At 41.8% G+C, this 18,612-nt stretch overlaps 1 protein-coding gene across 2 annotated transcripts; it reads right to left on the reverse strand.

The window, feature by feature from the left end:
• Positions 1-539: 539 nt before the first annotated feature.
• On the reverse strand, positions 540-18,254 carry LOC121600494 (phospholipase B1, membrane-associated-like). Of its 2 annotated transcripts, none has more exons than XM_041929139.1 (6): positions 18,121-18,254; positions 6,114-6,449; positions 5,781-5,959; positions 2,447-3,007; positions 2,301-2,377; positions 540-1,135 (listed from the first exon to the last, which is right to left on the reverse strand). In XM_041929139.1, the coding sequence occupies exons 2-6, from the start codon at positions 6,424-6,426 to the stop codon at positions 991-993; spliced, it is 1,275 nt and encodes a 424-aa protein (XP_041785073.1). In that variant the 5' UTR covers positions 6,427-6,449; positions 18,121-18,254; the 3' UTR covers positions 540-990. The 2 variants fall into 2 exon arrangements, with proteins under 2 accessions (XP_041785073.1, XP_041785074.1); XM_041929140.1 differs by lacking the exon at positions 18,121-18,254 and adding an exon at positions 16,518-16,756.
• Positions 18,255-18,612: the final 358 nt, after the last annotated feature.

Below are 18,612 nucleotides of genomic sequence, written 5' to 3' on the forward strand. Positions count from 1 at the left end.
GCTGTGTGACAACACATCTTCGTCGAGACAATGTGCAAATAAAGCATGCAACACTCCGTTCAACACTCCGAACGCGCTTGCTCAACCGACAGAATCCGCCAATTCGCCAATGAACCTCAACGAACCCGGCTCACAGTGTGTGTGTGTGTATACCACCGCAAGAAAGATGGTAACCCAAAACCCCTCACCAGAAACCCTCAAATGCAAACGAAACACAATCCACTCAACACAACCTCGAAAAAGCCGACGCTGCAAAGTAATTGAGTGAAGAGGAGTTCATTTTTGTCTTTCTTTCGGTATGTTTTTTTCTCAAATCTCCATGAAATGCATCCTTCACCGAACGATGCGTCCTCCCCACTGCTCATGCTCACGCGCGGTGAGAGTGCATCATAATCATACCCCGTGCGTCACCCGCGGCTCAGCTTCATTATGCAACAGATCTTGATATGCCAACGCAAGCAGGCAGCAACGCCACCATATCACACTTATCACAATTATCGCCACGCAGATGGGTACTTGGTGTGAATCCGTTTGATTGAACAATTTGTTTTCCTTTTATTTTGGTTTTTATTTGTTTTCTTACACCGTGTACTACTGACATGGTTTCGATTTTATTGCACCATTTATTTGCTGTGCTTCTTGCAACTGCAGATCGCTTCATGGAACCTGATCCTACAATTATTAATAATTCGCTACTAAACTGCACTGAAATCGATTGCTGAAGAGATCGCACTGGTTCTATCCTCTGGCAAGAGAAGAACTTTAAGCCCATTCGCTACTAACACCGACACTCTAAACACTACAAACGCACGCTGCCTCCGGTACGCACAAGGATTGGTTTGGGCTTTACACGTAAAAGGGAAAATAAATTAAGCATCACAACGTTTCGATTTGACTCGCTGGCACACACAGAATACACATATTCACATCCGCCTTGCTAGGTTCTGCAGCGCCCTCCTAGCGTAGAATCCCGCTTCGCCCTAGTGGCCGCTAGCTGTGGCCACTGTTATCGTACGTGATTAGGTAAGGCGACTCTTTGGTGGGGCATTTGAAGTTTTTCAAGAGGGGCCGCCAGTTGGGAGTTTTCTTCCCCACGGGCTCGAGCATGTTGTTCCACAGCGCGGTACCGGCGAAGCTGGGTGAAAGCAGATGAAAACCAATAGTCTGATTACAGATGATATACAGAAAAAGGGCTGCGACAGAAGTGCTAATACAATGTATATAAACCGAAGTGTTTGTTACATCGAAAAACATGTAAAAGTTAATAAAGATACATAATTACATCCGACAAACAAACAAACAAAATCCTCATAATTTCCAAATTTAAAATGAAAAACTAAATTTTAAATGAACCAGATATGTAAAAAACATAGCATACAAAAAGATGAATTTAAAAATGTTGTGGGTAACTGTATAAAACTAGCCAAATAAATGAGAAGTAAAGAGAAAATAATGCTAAGACCGGGCTACATTGATCGTACTCCGTAGTGTAATTTCGATTCACACTAGCGCATCTGGCGGCGGCTGACCGAAGCATTTTGCAGAACAATTTGGAGCCGCTTCAGAAAATACGTTAATTTTCCATGTTTTTTACTTAAATCGGAGGAGAAAAGTTTTGTGAAACGTAGATACACATGTTTTGCACGCATTGCATCCATTTTTGTAATGGAAAACGATGGAAAAACTACTTCATTTTGAGATCAATGACCCAAAAAAGCTTCCACCAGTCGCCGCCAGATGCGCTAGTAAAAATCTAAATTACGCTTTCGAGTACAGACAATGTCCTCCGGCCTTTAAATTGCATTAAAGGCCGGAGGAAACTGTCTGTACTCCCTAGTGTAATTTCGATTTTCACTAGCGCATCTGGCGGCGGCTGACCGAAGCATTATGTCAAACAATTTGGAGCCGCTTCAGATAATATGTTATTTTTCCATGTTTTGTACTTAATTCGGACGGGAAAAGTTTTGTAAAAGGTAGATGCACATGTCCTGCGCGCATTACATCCATTTTATGGACAAAAAACTATAGAAAAACTACTTAATTTGAAGATTCAGCATGACCATTCTCTTGATGACCAAAAAAAACTTCGACCAGCCGCCGTCAGATGCGCTAAATCAAAATCGAAATTACACTAGCGAGTACGGACAGTGTCCTCCGGTCTTAAGACATCAATTACTAATAAAAAAAAAGTGACAACGTATAACTGAATCACTCAATAAACAAACCAAGACAGCTAAAATTAAGCAAAAATGAAAGAAATAACACGACGCAATCTAAGAAAAAAATCTCTCAATACTTACGCGTTTCCTTTCTGGCTCATATGAAAACAATCATACGAGAGAAGCGAGTAATCAATGTCCTTGCCATTCATTTTCATCTGAAGAAAATAATAAAAAAAGAATACGTTAGCCGAGCAAAAGAAAGCCCCTTCCCAAGCTCCTCTTACCGTCACGTTCAGCGACCATGGTTGATAGACGACCGCGAACTCGTCCAGCCCCCGGAACTCCCGTGACTCGGCCACCTCCTTCTCCACCCGGATGTACTCGTCCTGTATCCTTGCCCAGCGGTCCCGCGACGCTTCGCTCTGATTGTACAGCTTGCCGATCCAGCAGGAGCACTCGCCGTGGTGCAGTGACTCGCAGGCGAACGGTTTGCGCTGCAGCATCACCACCTTCGCCACGCTCGGCACCGACACCAGGTTGACGAACGTGCGCGGCATGCTGTCGCGCAGGTAGCGCAGCGTGCGCTGGAGCCGCAACCGGTGCTTTGCCGGCAGCTCCTCCGGGAAGCGCATCGTGCACACGAACGAGCAGATGTCGTTGCCACCGATCGCTATCGTGACCAGCTTCCAGTCGCGCTTCCAGTCGACGCGCGGGTCCCGCCGTATGCGCTGCACCATCGCACGCGCCATGTACGGGATGTCGTACGAAACGGCCCCAATCTCGGCCATGTTGAACTGGGAGTCCCGATGAAACGGGTACGCATCGCCGAGCGAGTAGCCGACGAGCTGTAGGTAGGAGCGGACGGTATGAAAAGCAACGGTATTAGTGAAACAGATGCTTCCAGACAAGCAGTACTGAGTGCGAAAATGTTTCAGATGATGATCGATTGCAAATATGATAATTCTATGTTTAACCAGTTATTTCTCTGTGCTCTGTGGTCTTATTTTGAACTTCAGTTTTCTTAGAGGTAATAATCGGCTTGGAAAACAAAATTATTACCAATAACAGGTTGCACAAAGTTACGGTTCGAACACTGATGAGAATAAGAAAATGTATGAACCAATGAATACTATCCGACTACAGATATATCGTGCTAATAAACACCTTTAGATTGGTTCAAAATACGCTTTCTTGTACAGTTTCAGTTTATCATGCTGAAGACAATGTCATCCCTGTTGTTGTCGCATCGCAATCCGCAATCCGCATTGATAAAAGAACCATTATTACACTTTAAGGTTTCCAACAATTTTACTCGAAATATTGCAAAATATCATAAAATTGCTACGATATTTGGAAGGATATTACGGACAGTTTTACGCTCCTGGTTCAAACTACGAATGTTTTGATTCGAATTCTGGACAGCCTCAAAATTTTGTTTATAATTCTCAAATTCACACTCGCACTACACCTTTTTAGTTTCTAACTGGTTTTAAGCTCTAGACACTTGATTCTGGATGTCGGCGTCCTCCTAGACCAGGGGTCTCCAAACTTTTCAGTTCGCGGGCCGCATTGCATCAAAAATAACTATGTTTAGGGCCATTTGACGCTACCTTTAACTGATGAGTGAACGTTTAAATCTCGTTTTTATAACAAAATGCTAACGATACTTGTACAGTTTCGTGTTACTAAAGCTTGATTTTTGTCTAAGAAAAGTAAAAATACAATTTTATTTGAAAAAGGCATGAGAACGTAACACTTATATTAACTCTGGCAAAGACATCGTGAGCAAAGCTCTTGAGGGCCGCATTTGGCCCGCGGGCCGTAGTTTGAAGACCACTGGCCTAGACCAACAGAAGTTTAAGAGGACTCTGACACTCTAGTCTCCGACGCCTAGTCTAAAGGACTCCGGAACTCAGAATTGAATGTTGGGACCTTAAAAAACGTTAACAACTAATACCAAAATGTACTGTGTATGTGAATGTGAAAATTGTAGAGGAAATTTTGAGGCTTTTCAGACTTTGAATCAATTCTTTTTTTTCTCAAATTTAGAAGGTTTCTTTTAGTAAAGTGAGTTTAACAGAGGTTGAATCGATTAAATTTAATTAGTATGACAACATTAAATGCAAAAAATGCCTTAAGTTTCTGTATTTCGAAGCCATACAGTACATTTGAATTGCTCTCTTTCTATCAAATACATTGATTGGTGCTATAAACATATTTTATTATATTAATAACATTATTTCATCTTCAGAAGGAGCCTTGAACCTACAAAGATAGAGTGAGATAATAAGAATTATAATTCAAATCTCGTTAGTTTTTACATATGTTAGCTCGTTTTTTTTTTAATTTTTTATCGTTTCTATATATTCTTCTTCCAGTAAAATACAAAACCATTACCTAAACTGCATATGCAACGGTCACCTTTGTCTTCAAAGCCGTTCGTTTTCATCTTTGCGTTTGCGTCATAGGATCAACCAGAGCACCACCTATCCAGGAACGCATGCGGCTCTTTTTCCCGGTCACTGTGTCATTAGGATGAGCAGCAGCGTTACATCACATCAGCCTTCGTGCGCAAGGCCCTTACAAACATAATAAGCGCGCAATTGTTTGACGCATAACGGTACTAGCCAGCAGCCGACCGAAAGAAAGCCTCCCAATTGCGCCCCGGCGTGTGCTGTTGTTTACATCGAACCGCTGGCGCTCGAGAGCTGCCGTTAAAAAATGGCAAAGTTCAGTTCAATCATGGGTTCAGCGGGCAAGACCATTGACCGGAGGTCGCTAGAGCCATGCTAACCGGCTAGCAAGATGAAAAGCGCGCCACAGTTACGCATCGTGCCGGGCGTTTGCCCGGGAAGCGTTACCTAGATGCGTGTGACCCGGGTCTGCGATTAGCTAAAGGGTTGGACTAACACCTAATCGTGCTCAATTAACAACCTTTAATTCAATTACGCTGCTTCTTGTTGGAGGAAGTAAGCAATTGCGACGCACAATGAAGGGTCACAGCCAGAAAGTTATGCCAATAATGGCCGTCACGTAAGTTTTAGTAACGTTCCCACAGGAAGGCGAGGCCGGCTTTTGGGACGGCAATAAGAGACTAATTTCCCTTCAATTCAAGTAAAGGTTTTTTTTGCCGGTACAATGTGATGATGCAAGATGGTATTTCGTATTTGTATACTGGTCATCTGTTCATCTCTATACAACCATCAGAAGCTTTCCTTGAGCTGTCTTAAGACAACGTAGAAAACTGTATAGTTTTGTATGGAAAACAAGGTCAATTTTTCAAACACACTAAACCATTTCTCAAGATAGCTCAATTTGCTCATCATTCAACACCAAGTCCTCCCATAAGTACTCAGCCGCTTTACAACATCTTCAGGTGCAATTGCGCTTCACTTGCTTTCCTAAATTTGCATCACCGTAGTGCAATCCGCTTAGGTCCTCGGCTGGCTCATCCGCTCGTCCCCATGCACACCGTACTTGGTTCAAAATAGGCGGCGCAATCGAAACTTAATAAGACAGCCAGCGTCAGCGTCAGAGGATCTTAAAAGCTTTCCGACACAAGCTCAAAAGCAGCACTCGAGCAAACCTTTTTGACCCGGTTTTTCTTTTCTGGCTTACCTTCGGGTTAAACACCTTCAGTATGTTCGGCAGGGTAGTGACGTTGCGCCAGTCCCACTGGCCACCGATGCTCCACGCAAGGCCACGGTTTTCCTGGTACAGATCGATGAAGCCGGACGCGGCTGCACCGGTGGCAGCGGTCAGCGAGTCGCCCATGGCTGCAATGACGTTGATGTCTCCTGCGAGAAAGAATATTGGGTTTTTTTTAGCAATAAGACTGTTTAAAATGTTGTTTAAAGTTACTAAATATCGTGAGGTAAATATAGCTTTATTTCAATATCAATAATTATATCCTGTGTCTTTTTTTTTTATCATCCAACGAACTATATTTACCTGGCCTTAGCTTATGTACACTCGTCGGCACCTTGGCACTACGGCCCAGCGTGACGTTGCACGGAAATGGCACCTCGGGCGGAATGCGCCGCTGCAGAAAGGACCCGCTCGTGCGCTGTCCCGTCCGTCCCACGATGTTGAACATCCACGTGCGCAGAAAGTGAAACATCGGCCGCATCCCGGCACTGTCCAGCAGTGTCCGCTGGTCGGTAACGTCAACGTGACGCGTTTGCCGGATCGTCGTCCGGCCACCATACGTCGCCGGTAGGAGGTAAAGCACTAGCAGGCACGCCAACGAACATCGCAGAATCATCTCGTGTCACTGTACCCCGATAGCTAAGGATGATGAAGAAGTTTGTACTGAACTAAACCTCATAAATTGTGTAGATTCGAGCAGAGTTCCTGAGCACACTGTGGACTGAATCTGTGCTGGAAGCTTTTGCTGAGAAAGGAAAGATGCCAGAGCCGGATCTTGGCCACGGAGAGAAAAGCCGAATATTGTCACACTTAGTCATTTGTAAAAGTGACTAAACGAGCTTCTGCGTCATATGCAGGCCATTCTCTTGCTGGTTTCTCCGACGTTGATTCACCCGAGTGCGAGAGTGGTGTAAATCGCAAGGTCCAGATTAGTTTAACTTTTTCGCAAATGTTTTGAAATATATTATTAGCCTATCATTTTTGCTTTATTTCAAGAAGTATTTGTGCTGCTAAATTTCAAAATCTCTATTGGTTTTTATTCACGATTTTTTTTACGATTCGCGTTATTATCCCTTTTAATTTACATGTAACATGAAACGGTAAAGATCCCAAAGTTATGTTACAAATTTCCAAAACTTCCTAATTAATACTGCAAAGCTACTTATGAACAATTCCATACAATTAATTTTAAACTAACACAAACATAAATGTAAACAGAAACTCTCCACCGGGGCGAATGCGAAACAGAGAAAAAAGGTAATTCAATAATCATAATGCATGCTGGTACGGCTTTGCCACCGTTGTTCCCCGGACCGATGGTCCGATTATCGTTATGCAAACAATAATTTTGTAACACACCATTTGTGCATTCCCCGTACATAAAGCAGTATACACGGAGACAAAAAAAAACTCCCGACCTTGATACGTTGACCGAATTAGGTGCTAAAGATAGCAATTACTTCATCCGAATCATGTGTGCAATAAATATATCGCAGCTTACCTCCCAGCCAGCCGCCACCGTCGGACGCACTGTACCGTACACAAATGAAATGAATAGCGTGTTTTGGAAAGGGAAGGAAAGGTATCGAAAGGCCCAGGCATGATCGTGACCGGCGCACGGCGCACAATCTCGAATCGATAATTCCGCTCTCGTAATCGTAACCGCTGGTGCAACCGCAAGTAAGTGTGCTATGAAAAACCGGTCTACGAGAGAGTTGGTTTGTTTCAAATGGTTTCCCATTTTTCTCTTCTCTTCGTCAACCAAACCTACTTACTGAACCTGCAAAGGAAAGGCTTTCTCGGCTAAGCTAATGGTTTCCATTCACAAATGTCTTGCAGCCGACAGCAAACGCAATATACTTCCGCTGCGTGCTTGTTAGCGGCACAGAAAAAGGGTTGCTTTGCATTGTTGTCGGTAACAGTACGGTGAGGGAAAGCTATTAAGTGCTAATTTTCCTTACCACCCAGCGCCCACCGCTGTTCAGCTCGAGGGTGGTGGTTGTTGAGAAATTGTGGAACCGTTTTGTTTGCGTTTTGCTTGCGTTCGCAACCTACTTTCCGAACAAGTTCAAGTTCAAGGTAAGCGAACAGAGCGATCGGGGTGATCGGGAAAGCTAACCATAATCAAAAACAAAAACAAAAAGGTCCAAAAACTGTCACAAAACAGGATTTGGAGACTTTTTTGGCGGGAAATTATCATTTTAATTTACGATCTCATTTGATCAAGCAATAAAACCGAACCGAGCTACCTGCTGCTGAACAATCGACTCAACGGGGTGTTAAAAAGATCGTTAATGATCGTACGTTAATGAAGTTTCAGCCTGCTGGGGGGTCGATCAAGCTGGTTTTTATTTTTGAAAAAACACACACACACACAACATGTAAACTACACATTAGGGGCCCATGCACAGGTAGAAACTATCTCTAATTATTGGCATTAGAGTCAAACAAGCAGCAATTATGAAAGATAATTAATAAAAGGTGAACTTAGATCAGAGGTTTATCATTAAAATTAAATTTTCATGTTTTCAATACGAAATATGCAACGAAGTAAAATAAAAATGGCTGGAAGCATTTTCAACCTAATTTTTTATATGCTTTAGTCATGAAAGTGTCATAAATGTTTGATTTGGGCCTATTTGGTGCACTTCAATGTTCGAGCCAAAATACTCATTTTCACTTGAATTGTCAATTCAAAAGACACAAATATTGGGGCCCTTTCCGTTTTCAATTGGTAGGCTGAAATTTCAGGCTATCAGCTGTTTGCATTGTATAGGAGTTCTTGAACAGCTATCTATGTGAGTATAATATACAGGTGGGCTTATCCCAAGGTGTATGAATTTAGAAGGCTGATTTTTATCGCTTCTGCTTCTGAATGAAGATTTTAAGAATATTTTGTGTATTGCTCAAGCTACCAGAAAGGCTGCTTGTGCAAAAGTTTTCACCCATCCTGCCAAAAAGTGATATTCAAATTTGGCTATAAAAAACATGCTATGAGACAACCTGGACTACTTACACTTTGATTCTAGATTCCACCACCTGATCTCTTTAATGCACTTTGGGATAATTGTAAACAACACCGTGTTTTCGAGCAGCTATTCGAATCTAATTATAGCTTTGTGGCTAGAATAATCTAGACTGAAAATTGCAGGCTAGTTTTATGTGTGGTTTGTATGAAGTGTTTACATGATTTCAGCCTCCAACTGTCAAACTCCATACAAAAAACTAACTAGAATCGTGAAGGCCCCCATTATTAAAAGCGACCGTTACACAAAAGCTTAAATCAAGATACGACATTATTCACAAACACACTAATAAAAACGATTGTTAGCATTAATAAACGTGTATGCATATTACTAAACAATTATATTTGCTTCTAAAGTCTACACAAAATAACACACATCAAACGATAAAAAACATTTAAAAGCTCGCCACAATTTCCCAAGAACTATTTTTCGAGATGTAATACTCAAAATATTTATAATTACGTAGAATTTTACTGTTGTAAGTTAAATGTTATCGAATATGAGGTTAAACAGTTATAAGAATAGACATCAGTTAATAATAGTATCTCATCAGTCAGCAGACAAAATTTGACACCTCTATCAGTCGAACTATAACCGTGATGGCTGTGATGGAAATGGGTAGCAACTTCGTTTAGAAGCATATGCGATTAAAGAACGACATCTCGTATCGTCTTAATGGATTCCGTGCGGTACTCTTGGCCCTATCAGACAACATTCAGAGCATCGAAAAGAGCCAAGATCCAATTGCCCGACGATCCTAAGTGACAAGAAGCTCTAAATGATGCTGAAAATGAAGATCGAGGGAATATTCTCTACATTGCTGCGTTCTCCTTGCCTGGGAGGTCGATGCAACCGACCAAACAGTGAAATAGTACCTGGGCAAAATATCAGGAACTATAAATCGCGACCACTGACTTCTCAGTGGAAAGCAATGCAAATGTTGACGGAATTTCGGTATGAAACTTAAGTCCGCAATCCGGCCCAACATCCCCCAGAAGCGTCACATCAAAATTGCGCGGGGAAACATACTGCAAAGCTCTACTCTAATAATTTTGTCGCAAAAACTGAGGAGAAATTGATAACAATCGAGGTAGGTCTTAAAAACTTGCCTGCATGCACTTCTTCTTCCGTGAATAAATCAACAACCCTAAAAAAAAGGGGAATCAACCCGTAAAACATTTTTTGAGTAATTTTATCTCTATCATCTAGTCATTAAAATCTCCTGAATTTGATTCAATGTTTCGGAGCTCTTTATGAATTCACCTTCAGAATGTTTTCATAAGGGCTTGAGGCACGACAATGCACAAAGTAAACTTCTTTTATTTTTCGTTGTAATTTATATATTTCAACTCATATGAAATGTAATGTATATGATTCAAATAATTACCAATTTATATGTTATAATGCTTGTCAGTCAATCGTCCTTCAAATGGTACTTAATGGCCTCTATGGTGGTTCACTTTAATAAAAACAAATTTCAGATGCAGCATACGTCTTGTACGTAAACATTCTAATTATGATGCTACTAAGCGTGATGTACGAGGAAGAGCAATTATATTTATCAGTTGACCAAAAAAAAGTGGCAGAAAAACGGATACCAATGAGCTACAGCGCCATTAACTACCGTTGCTGAGTCATTTAGATGCTGCGCCGTGCATTGACCGCCGGTTCAACCAACTACATCAAATCTAGAGTGGCAGCCTTGAACCATCCGAACGTACCGACCGACGTGATTGACTTCACAACAATGTAGTTTAATGTCTGTCTCTCGCTGTCGCTTCTCGGACGCGTGTCATAAAGCAACCGCAATTGCTCTTTCCCAAAAAAAAGCAATCTTCTAATCCAAGACACGGCAAAAGGGTTTGGGTATTCAATTACAGCTCGATACCGCTCGGCAACCAGTGCTTTATCGCCGTGCACGTTGCTTCGCCTATTGCCACAGCGCGCACATGCAAATGAATACGCTCCAGTGGCTCTTCCCGATCCGCTGCATCTATTTCATCTCTGTAACCGTTCGAGCTTTACAGCCGGCGCGAAACACCGGTGAGAAAAACCGCAACCACCACCCAATCGGACCACCTTGACCCATTGAAGATAGCGTCGGGGCAGGCCGCGTTCGCTTCTAACACAACCTTCTCTCCACCATTACCTGCTGGCAACATGTGGCCGTTGTCGTTGCTGCATGAGAAGGTTTTGCGGATATTTTTACATCACGATCGACGCCTAACCATCACACGCGGTGCCCTTCGGTACGACTTTTGCTCTGGGTTCCTTCCTTCGCCGCTCCGACACACGCAACGCTCCCGGGGAGATTCAGAATCAGCCGGGCGGGTAAAGAGTTAGTGGTGCAAAATTTCAAACCTTTGCATCGCAAATCGACATCGTGTTGGCGCGACCTGTTCGACGAGTTTTCGCGTGGACCCACCCTGCGATCAATCGATCTCGATCCGGACCAGGGTCAGTGACGGAGACAGTGTGCAAACACTAATTGAAGTGAGCAGCAGCAGCAGCAGCAGCTCCATTGCAACACCCCCCCTTTTTGCGCCAGCTAATGTGTGTGACCCAATGCAGCATGCTTGCGTACCACTTTCTATCGTGTGTCTTTGTATCTTTTCTTCTGCACAGCAGACACACACTCTGGCACAACTCCTAAGTCGAAATTAATTTGTCTTTTGACCAGCGAATTTGACACTCAACGGGTCACGCTCATTTGCCCAATGGTTCCGTTTCATGCATTTAAGCAGAAGTCAACAACATCAACACTTCCCTTCTATTTACTGCGTTAAATAGCATTCGTATAGGTTCTCGCATTAATCATTCGTCTACGATTGGGTCACTTCGTCACGAGCAGTAATTAAACGCCTCAGATTGCATTCCAATTGAGAGCTGCAACGAAATGTAGCTTTCGAATGAAAAAAAAAACATGCCACATTCCTGCACAGGATTAAGTGGTGTAGATCGGATGGTTGTTTTTCTTGCTTTTTCTCGCAGCTCGCTGTTTAATTTATGTTCGGTGCAAATGCTACCAACAGGTGAAGGCTAGAGAACGGAACTTAACGAAAGTGAAACTCAGCAATACCATGGGGAAGGGCTGGTTTTCAGTCCAGTCGATTCTCATTCATTGGTTTAAAGATACAAATACAAACCAATCTCAAGTGAAACATGTGTTTGCTATGCTTAAAAATGTGCTAAAAATACTTTTATTATATTATGTTCATTCCCAAGAAATATGTTAGCTTGGATCTTTGAAGCTTCGAAATTTATAGTAATTTTTCATAGATATACTTTTAAAATTTGTAATACAATACGATTCTTCTTGTTCTTTGGCATAACGACGCACGAGGAGTTCATGCCAGCCTATACAGCCTTTCTATATTTGTTCGTAGCCCTGATTAACCTCCTGCTCATTTTTTCGGTTTCTGACCGGTACGGAATTTGGGGCAAGTGTGCCACCAAGCATTTTTTCCTTAAAAACTTTATTAAAATGATCAATTGTGTATACAGTTAGTTGCGTTCCAATGACTAGTATACTGTGCCGAATTTCATATAGATTAATCGATTTTTTCCATTGTTTTGAACTGATTTATGTTGAGTTTCAAAATTGAGCAAAATATTATAGTTTTTTTTTTTTTTATCAAACCAAATAAGCTCTCAAAAATCATGGGAAAAATCAAGCGAGAAAATATTCACACCACCGTAAAGCTGAGAAAACGAACAACAACACAACAAACAAACACAATTTTTGTGGGGTTAGTTGAAAAAAGGTTTCTTTTTGTCACTGAAAAATCCAATTTAAAAAAAAAGTTACAACTTTTGGGGCAAAAGAGCCACCTATATTTGGGCCAAGTGTGCCACCATCTTTCATAGGCGCGAGCTGTCAAAAATGTAAACATTGTTGTAGCGTGCAGCAGTATGGTGCACTTTTACGAGCGGATTCCACTCCGGCGAAACAGACCAGCAACAAACCATATTCCGATACAGTTTGTGATGAAAAAGGGTTCATTGGTGACTCAAGACATGTAGGAATACATACACTAGTGCCACAAACGTAACAATTTCCAATTATCTAAGAAATATGTTTATTTTAACCAGGTGACCGTCTTGCCCCATACGAGTGGCACTCTTGCCCCATAGCTCAAAAAACAACGTCTTTTTGGACCCTTTTTAAAACGCTTCAAAAACAGTTTTGTTTGCATTTTTTTCAAGCGAAATTCATTTATGAGTGAAGAAAAAGATGTAAAATGGTTATGAGCTTTAAATCGGCTTTTGACAAACACGTTTTAGTGAGTTATAACATGAAATGCTTAAGGTAGCACACTTGCCCCAAATTCCGCTATCTCTGTCTTATGTTCGTTATCGTTTACAAAGCCTCCTTCAATTCCTAATAGCCTTCCTATATTATTCATTCATTATTTCTGTAATGATCCTGATATGCTCTGTATGGTACTTTGAATTTAAGGAATGTATCAAAACCAAACTGTTTATTGTAAATTCATTACATTCCTCATTATACAAACCGATAATTTGTACTTTACTGACCTTTACAAGAGACGAAAGAGATGTAACTGTAATCAAGATACTTCGTAAATACAATATAAACATAAATTAAACAAAACAAAACCTCGTCTCACAGAATTAATTCTCCAAAAATTTAAAATTCCAAAATTAATTTATCTTCCAGATGTATCAAAACTAATTAAAATAAAAGAGAAACACGAACAGATCAATCGACAGGGAATCTCCATTGGTCTGTTATAAGCTTATTGAATGTCGTGCAAGAAAGCAAATTACAAAATGAACCAACACATCCAACCTCATTCACGGAGTACCATCCACATAACAGCATTTAAATTTCGCGCAAAAACGTAAGTTTTATTACTTACATTAACGTGCCGCCAACGCATCCCTGCAACTAGGATGACCTCCTTTCCGATACCTTCTTTTTCGCCCCAAAAATACCCTTTTCTGTGCGTATGGCGCAACGTCTGTAGAACGTGCCCGGCACAACGAACACGCACCCTGCACGTACAATTGCCGGCGCTAAAAACCCAAAATATTTATGCCCGTGCTCGTCTTGCATGGGCAAGAGATAGAGCAACATAAACCCATCCCCCCGCCCATTTTCAATCCCCGGGGAAGGGAAACGTTCACGGTGTTTATTGTTTACGCAATTTAAACAGCGCTGCTGGTATTTGCTAATGGCTAGACGCCAGGTGAATTGCATTTCGAAGTCTGTATTAATCCTCTCGTCTCGGCGCTTGTATTTGTGTTGGTGGTTTCACTCGCTTTGACCGACCCGGCAGGGAGAAAATCATGACATTGACACTGAGCAACTGAGCGTGTGGCGAGGGAGAGCAACCGATTTAAAGGCACGCCTTTTAATGAGGTTAAAGTGTGCTACACTGCAAAACGGTTCGGGCTGGGAAGCTTGTCGGATACGATTAACATACAATGGTGCGTTAGATCTCAAGAGCAGTGGAGCATCTGCAACAAGTATTGTACGCACGTTTTTCGACATTGAAATGAGATCCGTTCAAGTACGATGGAGATGTCAGGTGAGAAGAAACACAAGTATGTTTTAGTACTGAATATTTAATTGTATTGCGTTTAATAAATTGATACCAGATAGCTTAACATGTTCTGTCGCGATCTTCAGTCTAATCACCATCAACTTCAGATTTATTTGTTAATGTTTAATGTAAAAATGATGCGTTTCATGCAACGTTACGGCTCATTGATTCAAACGCATGCAAACAGAAACTTACAACCACAGATTAGGAACGGAAGCAGTCGCTTATTACTTAACTGTATTTACACAATTACACAATCGAGCATTCTTGAGATCCGTTTACGGTCTTCAAACCATCCATCAAACACGCATTACACCCTGTCACGAGTTTCGCAAACATATCGCGACAGCTCCGAACCACACGTGCCCCACAACAAAGGTTAAGTGAAATTATCTATTTCCTTCCCGCTTGTGTTATTATTATTTTTTTCTTTTTCTTCCCATTTTCTTCTGCGACGCAATCCTCAAACAGCTTCATTAATGGTATGCAAACATCCACCTCACGCGCATTCCATCCGACGTGCGTACTTTCGCAGCAACGAAAGCGAAATTACTCTCCACACATAGACACACAAATACGCACGAGCAACGACAATGCCGGTTCCATCGCTCTTCAAATATTTACCAAACGCCGATCCTCAACATCCGGAACAACACGCCAATCAGAATGTCCCCCGGTGCCAAGCGATATGCCGGCCGCGCTGGTGAACCGTTTCTGTTCTCCCTTCAGCTTTTTTTCCTCGTCTTTTTAAAGCGAAACGCAAGACTTCAACGACCGACGCGGCTTGGGACGCGTAAGCGACGAACCTTCGAAAGTTCGACCGAGTGTTGCGGAGCACATATTTGGCAACCAAGCGACACTCGGTCGCACCCTTGGCACCCTTACCATCTCTCTCGCTACCCTCCTCTGCCATTGCTATTATTAATGAGTGAGTGAAATGTGACGACTGCACGACAGTGTCGTTCGCTTGTTTGTCCGCCGATCTTTACACGCACATAGTCTCAACTATCAAATAATAGCCAAGCAAAAGTGGGTACATTGTTTCGCGCTTTTTCCGCCGTGAAAAATGTCAAACCCGTGTCGCCGTAAAAGGAGTCGATCTATTTGAAACCAAACCAAACAAGCGGGGTTAAAAACATTTGCATACCTTGCGCTGAAGGACACCCTTTCCTTGCAGAGCCAGAGCTTAAAAGCTTTACAGTGACGTACCGATTAGTATCTCTAATAGGATTTGAGTGTGAACAAGGATAACACATATTGGTGGCTACAATGGTGGAAGATGAGAGGGATTTACATAAAGAAGCAATTGTTCCAGGTCCCATTGTTAGCTTCAAAATTAAGAGACCTTAACAAAAACGGGCACCGTCATTCAGTTTTATTATTTAATTTTATTAGGCTGCAGCTAAGGTGATGGGCTTCGATGCGAAGGCCGTTCGATTATTAAACGTCAACCTTCGAAACGTTCGAGAGAGAGGTAGAGAATAGGAAACGCGGAATTCCGTGTGAAAGCCCTTGAATGTAGGCAATTTTGAAATCAGCAAACGAGGTGAGCTCTAGCGCATCTTGTATCACTACTACGCACGATTCACTAACACTTTAAACAGCGTTTTCATCAGATCACCGCCCAAGCCCTTTTTGAGCGTTTCATCATTTCGTTAGGATTGCTGCCGGAGTGATTGCATTTCATCCTAAATCAATCTAATCATTTCATTTTCGACAGCACTTTAGTCTGGAACACTCTGTTTTCGATTTCGTTTTCACAAAAAAAAACTCTCTCCCTCACACTTTTACCCACCACATTTCAAGTTGAACGCTAATGAAACGCGAGACCCTGCTCTCATTAGGCAGGGCTGCGGCGCTGAGCGTGTTTAATACGATTGATTTGTTTTCTTTCCCCCTGAATGGCTGCAATGTGCAGCGGACGGGTATGCATTTTGCTTAAATCTTTCGAATTGGAAAATTGCTCGAAAGCATGCACCAGCACCAATGTCAACCGTTTGATCCGGTGGCTTAAACACGACCTTGAACGCTATTACACCACACTTCACCACGAGCTTGTTGCTAACGATTAGAATTTTTAGTAACATTTTCATTTTTCTTTTGTAACACACCTCACATGAAACATCTCACTAAACTGTGTATAAGATTCGCTCTTATGCTTTCAATCTGGCTTCAAACACACGCACATTCAAACTATTTGTAACCGCAAAACCAGTAATGCATTCTGGCTAATAAGTTAACACTTCACCCCATTAAAGGGTTCCGCCTCCGTTCCCAAAAATAAACAAACACCGAACGCCGAAACTATTCGCACTATTGTGGGTAGTGATCTGCATCAAGCTTCCAGTGCTACTGATCACTCTTGAGCCGGCCAGCAATCGTAAGCTCCAGATCGATCTCTTCTACCCACCACAGCTTCCCTTTTTTTCGCACAAGGCAGTTTGGCTTTGCAGCTCGCGTGTGCCGCGCGTGAGGCAATGGGTCGTGACGAGCTGTTTGTTGCATTTTTCACCACTCAATGTTCACACAAACACACACTCACACGCTTAGCAAGCCTGTAGAGAAGGAAAAACAATCAACCTAACCTTTGTGTATGCAAAAAAGGAACAAGAAACAACAAAATCAAATAAAAACCCGATCGGTGTACGGTTTCGGTGGAACCGATTTCAATAAACCGGTGCACTTTCGGGTTTCTTTCAAGATCTACTACTTGATCCGTATTTCTCTAGCGAGATTGACCTCTAACCATGGTAAGGCGGTCACTGAGTGTGTCACTTTGCTCTGTACGCATAAAATCATGCAAAATGTCAAGCTTGCGACTCATTTGACAATGTATTTCTGGTGTGACCTTCCGGGGCAAATGCTTTGTTTGTTTTTATGATGCGCAGCACAGTTGAACTGGTGCCTAAGGTGAAGGTTGGGGGAACGGTGAATCATGTAAGGAAGAAGTCATTTGAATACAAAGAACAGATCTGCAAACCTACATGCCACATGCATTAATGAGGTCTTGAACAACAATCTTAACATTAATTTTAATTTAAAACTGTTTTTTTATATCTTGGCTATTTTTACGATAACTGCAGCAGTAATTTTGTTCAAAATAAAATATAAAATAAACTATTGATCAATTAAGCATTGTTGCACAACCCTGAGTGAATAAAATTAATTAATTTTTCAATGAAACTGTTGCTCGGCCGCAAAGAAAATAATTTTAATTACAAAAGCTGTCACCTAAATAAAACCCTGTACAAATGCTTAGCGAATCACAACATGATTCCTCCAAACCTCAAGCAACCTTTGCTTCTTTATCCTATTGGAATCCAAGATCAAGGTCACAGCCCGGTCCAACTAGCATTGCTAGAGGATTAAATATTCGCCTTCTTTGATTTCTTTGTCGTTACATACGCCAAAAATGTTTTGCATTACGTTCAAAACACCCTTTCACAACTTCTTTGTGAAACTTGATCAACCAGATCACCTGAAACTATTTCCTGTATTTGCTGTCACTTCTTACTTTGGAATTGGAAACAGGTTACATTTTTTGGCAAACATTCACTTAAAATCACTTTATTTTGCACCATTTTAGCAGCGGCACGATGCAAAATTCACAACCATTCTTTACAATCTAAGCGATTTTTGTGTGTTTAGTATGCTGCTTTAAACAATTCTAACACTGTTCATAACTTTAATTAAAATATAATATTTCCAAAATACCTTTTCCAAACCCTTTTTATTTGCCACTTCACTCCGTGCTTTCTGGCTTTTGCTTTCTGCGATCGAGCGACGCTATCACATTAGAACACGCTGATGTTGCAATGTAAAAATCGTCCTACGATCAGTCACCACCGTTTGCGCACTAGAACACTACTGACCCGTGTGCAAGATCTAGTCCGATCAAATATACCTTCTCGTTTACTGACCTGCCGATAATTAGCATCGTTCTAACCACAACAAAAACACAACAACAGTAGCAAACTTTCAACCAACCACTCGTTGACGCATGGAAATCTGGTCGATGGCCCGAAAAATGTCCGTCCAGTAATTAATCGTACCTTGCCCCAATTGCCCGCCCCTTCCAAGTGTACTGTCGGTGTCGGTATCAAAACGAGCTGACAATTTCCTCATTTACTGTCGTTAGCACAGCACAGTGTTGATGGGGTAAAGGATTTGCGTTTTTGATTTTTTTTAGAGATTGAATTTTTTATA

This window comes from Anopheles merus, chromosome 3L, assembly GCF_017562075.2.
Source record: "Anopheles merus strain MAF chromosome 3L, AmerM5.1, whole genome shotgun sequence".
In the NCBI taxonomy this organism is placed as follows: domain Eukaryota; kingdom Metazoa; phylum Arthropoda; class Insecta; order Diptera; family Culicidae; genus Anopheles; species Anopheles merus.